Genomic DNA, 8,565 nt, shown 5'->3' with positions numbered 1-8,565 from the left:
ATGGGGCAATTATTTAAGGCACCACAATATATGGAAGCACTACACACCATGAATATGGTTTGTATATACACATGTTACAATAGTGTGAGGGGCCAACATAACCGGAAGCACTATAACCATGCAAAAAAATCGAAGGGACAAGTGATCATGTACCATGTATCATGTACCAAAGAAAGAAGAATAGGGGATGTGACCACTATTACAATGAAAATTACTTAGAGAACCTGTAATATATAAAAAAAAAAAAAAGTTTCCCTGGGAGGTATTAACTTTGGGAGGGGGAAGCCTCAGGGTCCCAATGAGGCTTTCCCCCTCCCCTGTAGCTGCAGGCAGTCCAGCGCTGGCTCCCCCGAAGTGGCCCGGAATCCTCCCTTGACAAGCGCTGATTTATTTACCTTTCCTGGCTCCAGTGGGGACACTGTTGCGGCTCTCCGCACTGATAGGCGAATAGTCGATCTCTGTCGGGTCCGCTCTACTGCGCAGGAGAGCAGCCTGACAGTGATCTGCTATTTCCACCCATCTCCGAGCGGATAGCAGATACTGTGCCTGCGCTGGAGCCAGGAAGGTAAATATTTACATCCCCGCTGTTCAGGGAGCTTTATCGCTGCCACCGTGGGACCGAGGACAACGGGGGAAGTCTCAATAGGATCCTGAGACTTTCCCCACCTGAGGAGAGTACCTCCAGGGGAGTTTTTTTTGTTACAGGTTTTCCTTAACCACTTGCCGACCGCCCACTGTACAGGGGCGGCCGGAAAGTGGATCCCGCAAGGACCGCCGCATGCACAGAGGCGGCGGTCCTTGTACGGGCATGGGCGGCGCGATCGCGTCATTCGTGACGCGATTGGCCGCCGGGGACTGGCTCTGCCCACCTCGCGCTGTAACCCGCCGGCCGTTTGGAGGCGCCGGCGGGTTACTAGCACCCGGATCGCCGCATACAAAGTGTATAATACACTTTGTAATGTATACAAAGTGTATTATACAGGCTGCCTCCTGCCCTGGTGGTCCCAGTGTCCGAGGGACCACCAGGGCAGGCTGCAGCCACCTTAGTCTGCACCCAAGCACACCGATTCCCCCCCCCCCTGCCCCCTGATCGCCTACAGCACCCCTCAGACCCCCCCCCCCCAGACCACTGTTTGCACCCAATCACCCCCCTAATCACCCATCAATCACTCCCTGTCACTATCTGTCAACGCTATTTTTTTTTATGCCCTAAACTGCCCCCTGCTCCCTCCTGATCACCCCCCCCCCCGTGTACTGTATGCATCTATCCCCCTGATCACCTGTCAATCACCCATCAACCACCCCCTGTCACTGCCACCCATCAATCAGCCGCTAACCTGCCCCTTAAGGGCAATCTGATCACCCACCCACACCAATAGATCGCCTGCAGATCCAACGTCAGATCACCTCCCAAGTGCAGTGTTTACATCTGTTCTCTACCCTAAACACCCACTAATTACCCATCAATCACCCCATATCACCACCTGTCACTGTTACCCATCAGATCAGACCCTAATCTGCCCCTTGCGGGCACCCAATCACCCGCCTACACGCTCAGATTGCCCTCAGACCCCCCCCTTATCAATTCGCCAGTGCAATATTTACATCTGTTCTTCCCTGTAATAACCCACTGATCACCTGTCAATCACCCATCAATCACCCCCTGTCACTGCCACCCATCAATCACCCCCTGTCACTGCCACCCATCAATCAGCCCCTAACCTGCCCCTTGCGGGCAATCTGATCACCCACACCAATAGATCGCCCGCAGATCCGACGTTCGATCACCTCCCATGTGCAGTGTTTACATCTGTTCTCTACCCTAAACACCCACTAATTACCCATCAATCACCCCCTGTCACTGCTACCTATCAGATTAGACCCCTATCTGCCCCTAGGGCACTCAATCACCCGCCCACACCCTCAGATCCCAGCCCTGATCACCTCGCCAGTGCATTGCTTGCCTCTATTACCCCCTCTAATCACACCTTGAGACACCCATCAATCACCTCCTGTCACCCCCTAGCACACCTACCCATCAGATCAGGCCCTAATTTTCCCCGTGTGGGCTCCTGATCACTCAGCCAAACCCTCAGATCCCCCTAAGACCCCCTTCCGATCACCTCCCCAGTGCATTGATTGCATCTATTTTCCCCTCTAACCACCCCCTGAGACACCCATCAATTACCTCCTGTCACCCCCCTAGCACTCCTATCCATCAGATCAGGCCCAATACAACCTGTCATCTAAAAGGCCACCCTGCTTATGACCGGTTCCACAAAATTCGCCCCCTCATAGACCACCTGTCATCAAAATTTGCAGATGCTTATACCCCTGAACAGTCATTTTGAGACATTTGGTTTCCAGACTACTCACGGTTTTGGGCCCCTAAAATGCCAGGGCAGTATAGGAACCCCACAAATGACCCCATTCTAGAAAGAAGACACCCAAAGGTATTCCGTTAGGAGTATGGCGAGTTCATAGAAGATTTTATTTTTTGTCACAAATTAGCGGAAAATTACACTTTGTGAAAAAAAAAAAAACAATTAAAATCAATTTCCGCTAACTTGCGACAAAAAAAATAAAATCTTCTATGAACTCGCCATACTCCTAACGGAATACCTTGGGGTGTCTTTCTAAAATGGGCTCATTAGTGGGGTTCCTATACTGCCCTGGCATTTTAGGGGCCCTAAACCGTGAGGAATAGTCCTGAAACAAAAATGACCTGTGAAAATCTAAAGGTACTCATTGGACTTTGGGCCCCTTAGCGCAGTTAGGGTGCAAAAAAGTGCCACATGTGGTATCGCCATACTCAGGAGAAGTAGTATGTGTTTTGGGGTGTATTTTTTACACATACCCATGCTGAGTGGGAGAAATCCCTCTGTAAATGGACAATTGTGTGTAAAAAAAATAAACCAAACAATTGTCATTTACAGAGATATTTCTCCCACCCAGCATGGGTATGTGTAAAAATACACCCAAAACACATTATACTACTGAGTATGGCAATACCACGTGTGGCACTTTTTTGCAGCCTAACTGCGCTAAGGGGCCCAAAGTCCAATGAGCACCTTTAGGCTTTACAGGGGTGCTTACAATTTAGCACCCCCCAAAATGTCAGGACAGTAAACACCCCACAAATGACCCCATTTTGGAAAGTAGAGGTATTCTTCAAGGTATTCAGAGAGGAGCATAGTGAGTCCATGGCAGATTTCATTTTTTTTGTCGCAAGTTAGAAGAAATGGAAACTTTTTTTTTTGTCACAAAGTGTCATTTTCCGCTTACTTGTGACAAAAAATAGTATCTTCTATGAACTCACTATGCCTCTCAGTGAATACTTTGGGATGTCTGCTTTCCAAAATGGGGACCTTTTGGGGGGTATTTATACTATCCTGGAATTCTAGCCCCTCATGAAACCTGACAGGTGGTTAGAAAAGGCAGAGATGCTGGAAAATGGGAAAATTCACTTTTTGCACCATAGTTTGTAAACGCTATAACTTTTACCCAAACCAATAAATATAGGCTGAATGTTTTTTTTTTTAATCAAAAACATGTTTGTCCACATTTTTCACGCTGCATGTATACAGAAATTTTACTTTATTTGAAAAATGTCAGCACAGAAAGTAAACTTTTTTTTTTTGCCAAAATTCATGTATTTTTTGATGAATATAATAAAAAGTAAAAATCGCAGCAGCAATCAAATAGCATCAAAAGAAAGCTTTATTAGTGACAAGAAAAGGAGCCAAAATTCATTTAGGTGGTAGGTTGTATGAGCGAGCAACAAACCGTGGTCAGTGGTCTGAATGGAAAAAAAGTGCCTGGTCCTTAAGGGGGGGTAAAGCCCACGGTTCTCAAGTGGTTGAGCCACTTAGGCTGCATTTCCACTTGTGCGGTGCGAATTGCCGCGGTAAAAATTTGCATGCGAATTTCGCATGCGGGTCTATGCGAATTCGCATGAAAATTCGCATGGCTGACGATGTATGCGAATTTAACCATGGCAGTGCTGGTGTGCTTTTCCATTGTTTCTATGCGAATTTTCATGCGACTTCGCATGAAAATTCGCATACCCAAACCTCATGCGAATTTCCTATTAAATACATTGTATGCGATTCGCATAGCGGTATGCGATATGCAAATTCTGATGGCACTGCCATGCGAATTTTTTCTGCATAGAAAAACGCAAAGGAATCCCGACAGGTGGAAACAGTCCCATTCACGAAAAACGCATGCGAATTCGCGATAGTGGAAATGGGCCCTTAGACACCTTGAGACAATGGGGCCTAGGGCAAAACAGAAAAACAAAAAAACAAAAGAAAAGAATTCTGGGGACGGAGCTGTCTTGGGATCATCTATTTTAGCATATTTTTGTATTTACCCATCTGCTCCTAAGGTTTGGACTTACTTTGCTTAGAGGACATGGTGGGGATGGAGTCTTTTTTCTGGGGGGAGAGAGCATTTGTTCATCATCTGAAGTTTCGTCATCAGATCTTTCATCCACTGCTCGCTTATAACTCTTCCTCCTGCTGTTATAAAAAACAAACAGAATCGGAAAAATCCATGGATAGGAAAGTTTTATAGGATTTGGATAAAAAGTAGGAAATGTCAACAGAGTCAACACAGATGGTAAACAGACCGCAATAAGACAAAGGTCATTTCCATAATTTTGTAAAGTGGGTGGACATAGGTTCATTTAAAGGCATTCTCCGTCAAAAAGCTAAATTGAGAGCCTACATAAAGCCAGCTACACCCACCACTCCCAAAAAGGACCCTTACACACTTTCTTCAGCAGGAAAATTCCAATTTTTCAGCTATTAAAGCGGACCCAAACCAAAAATGTTTTTAATTCAAAATATTTAGTTGCACTACTCTGACACATACAAAGATAAATAAACACTCCTTCAAGCCTATGAGCATTTCAGTGCATGCTTTTCACCCTTCTCTTTTCATAACTAGGGTTATACAGGTGGCAGCCATTAGCAATTCCTCCTTTGCCGGACTCCACCTACTTCAGCATTTTGCCGGATTCTGTCCCGGCAATATGAAAGGAAGGGAGGGGTTCCTCCAACAAATGTAGGCTGCTATTTATTATTATAATTTAGAAAATAGATTTTATTTCTAAAATCTTGTATTTTAAATTTGGGTCCACTTTAAGGGTATAACTGTGATACCAATACCTCCAGGTGGCCGCACAAGCAAATCTTGTATTGCAAAATTTATGGTAAGATGATCACTGCTGTAGTAACAGCCACCTGGAGAAATACATGCTTACACAGATATCTGTACCTTATAGTCTGATCATCAGATTCTTGTGGGCTGGTATCTGTAAAATACAAAGAATGAAGACATGACTACCTTATGATAAAAAAGTTGTAGAACATCCCTCAGGTAGAAGACAAATACAAGATGGAGGGCTTTTTAAGACAACAGGAATGGTTTTCATGGACAGAACTACTTTGCCCTTTACGTTTCCCATAATTACCATGGCTGTAAATGAAGCATGGAGACATTCCATTAAAGGACAACTGGAGTGGGGGAACACAGACTGCCATGTTCCCTGACAGCCTGCTGATCCTTCATGCATTAGTTGTCTTTGAATCACACATCTGAAACAATCATGCAGCAAATGCAGTCAAACTGCACCTGCATGCTTGTTCAGGGTCTATAACTAAAGTATTTGCAGCATATTAGCAGGACAGCCAAGTAATTTACATTAAAGTGAAATTTGGCAGCCTCCACACCCTTTAAAGTGAACCTGAAAAAAAGATTAAAAAAATCCCCACACAATGTACCTGCAACTTATTACATACTCGCCATCAGTTCCGCTCAGAAGCTCACCATTTTCTTCTTACAACGATTCCTTCCAGTTCCGACAAGATTGTCAGAACTGAAATATATCAGTTGCTTGCAGTTATAAATGAAAGGACAACTTATGAGCAAGGTAAAGTATTAGGGCCCGTTTCCACTGCACGCAGATTGGATGCAGAAAAACTGCCTCCAATGAAAGCCTATGGGCCTGTTTCCCCAAAACGCGATTTTTCTGATGCAGATTTTCCCATAGGCATTCATTGAAGTCAGTTTTTCTGCATCCATTCTGCGTGTAGTGGAAACAGGCCCATACAGTTTAACAGTGTGCTGACCCAGAAGCTGTTATGGGATAACGGCCATTTTCAAAATGGAGGACTGAGAATTCCATTGATCACAGTGAACAAACAGGACACAGGAGAGGAGAAAGATAAGCAAACTATGAAGGAGGCAAGTATGTTGTGAGAATGCTTATTTTTACTTATTTTTCACTTCAGGTTTGCCTTAACTGCCTAACGACTGCTCCACACCAATTGGCGTGAGCAACGCGGCAGCCCCAGGACCACTCCTCGCCGATTGTCGTGAATGGCTGGGAATGGGTATTGCAGGAGATCGCACGCGCATCTCCGCATGAATGACAAAGCTCCGCCTTCAGTCTCCCAGCAAAAGCTACAGAGTTGTCAGGTTCTGCTGTGTTTAGGAGAGGGAGGGGAAAAATAAATAAATCAGGCACTGTAAGCCTGGAGGAAAAAAAAAAAAAAAAAAAAAAACAAGAATCCAACACTTCCGTAAGAATTACCTGTTAAGGACAATAAAAGGAGGTAAGATTCTTTTGTGTGCTTAGTTGTGGCCTGTCTTCGGGAGCCCAAGTGCTTCCAAAGTCTCCCCAACACGGAAGATAGCAGTCTACGACCAAATGGGTGGGGGGGGGGGGGGATTGTCTGCAGGGAACGCAGGGACTGGGAGTAGAATAGGAAGGCTCTATAGAAAACAGAGCCTTCCCTCTCCTTAGGTGAGTATTAGTTTTTTTTAGTTTCATTCTTGCTTCAGACTCCCCCCACTAAACCCAATTTAGTTGGAGTTTCTAGTCAACTTAGTGCACATCAGTATTATCAAATTGAGAGAGGGGGGGGGGGGGGGGAGGAAGAAAAAAAAAAGGTGGAGGAGGAGATAAAAAGTGCAGAATGCTTACTTTTAGTAGGTTCCCCGTCACTTGATGTCATGCTCTGTCGAGTAGCTATCCTTCGCGGCTCATCAGATTCTGACTGGTTGCTTATAGCAATCTTTTTGCAGGCACGAGATGGAGGCGAGCGTGTAGGGGACGTTAGAACCTGATGTAGGCAAAATTAAAAAGTGTAAAAATGTTTGGAAGACCCACATTTGCACCCAGCAAAGTCCCGGTTCTGGCACTGCAGATTTTCTTAGCTTTAACTCATTTTATGCTCATCACTAGTGGTAAGGGATAGCAAGTCCTTTAAAAGCAACCAGGGCACCTGCAATTTTTTCTCTTTAACCACTTTATCCACCACTACAATATATCTACGTCCTCTGTGACTTCATCTAAGCCAGGAGTCGGTAGATATACATCCTGTAGCAGAATCAGTGCTGTGCAGGATTGGGCTTGCTCCTGCGCACATTTCTGGCCCTATCTGATGCAGCACTAATTGGTGAACAGGAATGTATGTTTATTTAGCTAATGAGATTGATTTTTACCATTAAAAATACTTTTAATTTCTCATTTCATAGTGAAAAATACACTATGTAGCATTATTTCAGAATCAAATATCCTCACCATAAATTGTGGCAGGAACAATCTAAGTTTTGTGATAAGCGGTAAGAATAGCCAAACAAAATTTATGTTTTTTTTTTTTTTTTATCTACAATAGCACTTTATTTTTAAACTAATTGGTAAAACTGAAAAATAATTTGTTCTATTTTTTTCCCTTGTTTTCCCATTAAAATTCGTAGAAAACAAAATTGTTTGAGGGGAAAAAATGGCAGACAATGAAAGCTTCGTTAGTCTTGGAAAAAAAATAAAATACATTTTTCATTTCTGTGTCATAAGTAGGGATAAAGATATTTATAAATAAATAAGGACATAGCTAAACTGTCAAAACTGCTCTGGTCCATAAGTGGGAAACAAGGTCTGGATGCGAAGTGGTTAAAAGAGCATTTGTAATAATAATAATAAAAAAAAATTTATTAAAAGAAGCCTCTGGATCCCAATGAGACTCCTCCCCCCCCCCCCCCATCCTCTTCACCCTCCTGGATCCAGCGCAGTCAGACCCAGAACAGGACACAAATATATACCTTCTGCGCAGTAGTGGCTTTCTGATGGGCTCTACTGCGCAGATAACTCGCGCCTGTGCAGTAGAGCGGACACGATCAGGCTCGGCTATTTCCACCAGAGCCTACTGGAAAGTCGCTACAGCGCAGGAGGTAAATATTGGAGGCGCTAATGCTAGCACTGGATCCCCGAGGGTGAAGAGGACAGGGATAGCCTCATTAAGATCCAGAGGCTTTCCCCACCCAAGTACCCCCTAGGGGCTGAGGGGAGATTTAACCTTTTAATTTCCTGATGCTTAGGTTGCTTTAACCTTTTCGGGACCGGCCACCTACCCCCCCTTAAGGACCAGTCATTTTGCGCGGGAAGGGGGTGCGCGCGTTTGGGGGGTCAGGCTGCCGGATCCCGTCTGTGGCTGCCTGGCATTGTGTCCCCCCTTGGTGGCCTGGGCCCTCCCCTTCTGCCAGCAGCCTTCACTT

The 8,565-nt window shown here is 44.9% G+C and overlaps 1 protein-coding gene across 2 annotated transcripts in view; it reads right to left on the bottom strand.

Annotated features, from left to right (window-relative positions):
* INCENP (inner centromere protein) overlaps positions 1-8,565 on the bottom strand; it is a 66,433-nt gene that overhangs the window by 26,915 nt on the left and 30,953 nt on the right. Inside the window, exons 7-9 of one of the 2 annotated variants that reach the window (XM_068259423.1) lie at positions 6,995-7,133; positions 5,284-5,320; positions 4,403-4,520 (exon numbers count right to left, since the gene is read on the bottom strand). In XM_068259423.1, coding sequence (XP_068115524.1) covers positions 4,403-4,520; positions 5,284-5,320; positions 6,995-7,133 — 294 coding nt within the window. Of the gene's footprint in view, positions 1-4,402; positions 4,524-5,283; positions 5,321-6,994; positions 7,134-8,565 lie in introns of both variants that reach the window. The other variant, XM_068259422.1, reaches the window with a different exon arrangement.

Source organism: Hyperolius riggenbachi, chromosome 11 (genome assembly GCF_040937935.1).
Source record: "Hyperolius riggenbachi isolate aHypRig1 chromosome 11, aHypRig1.pri, whole genome shotgun sequence".
Classification (NCBI taxonomy): domain Eukaryota; kingdom Metazoa; phylum Chordata; class Amphibia; order Anura; family Hyperoliidae; genus Hyperolius; species Hyperolius riggenbachi.
The sequence above is the reverse complement of the archived record's forward strand: the minus strand, read 5'-3'. Positions and strand labels throughout refer to the sequence as shown.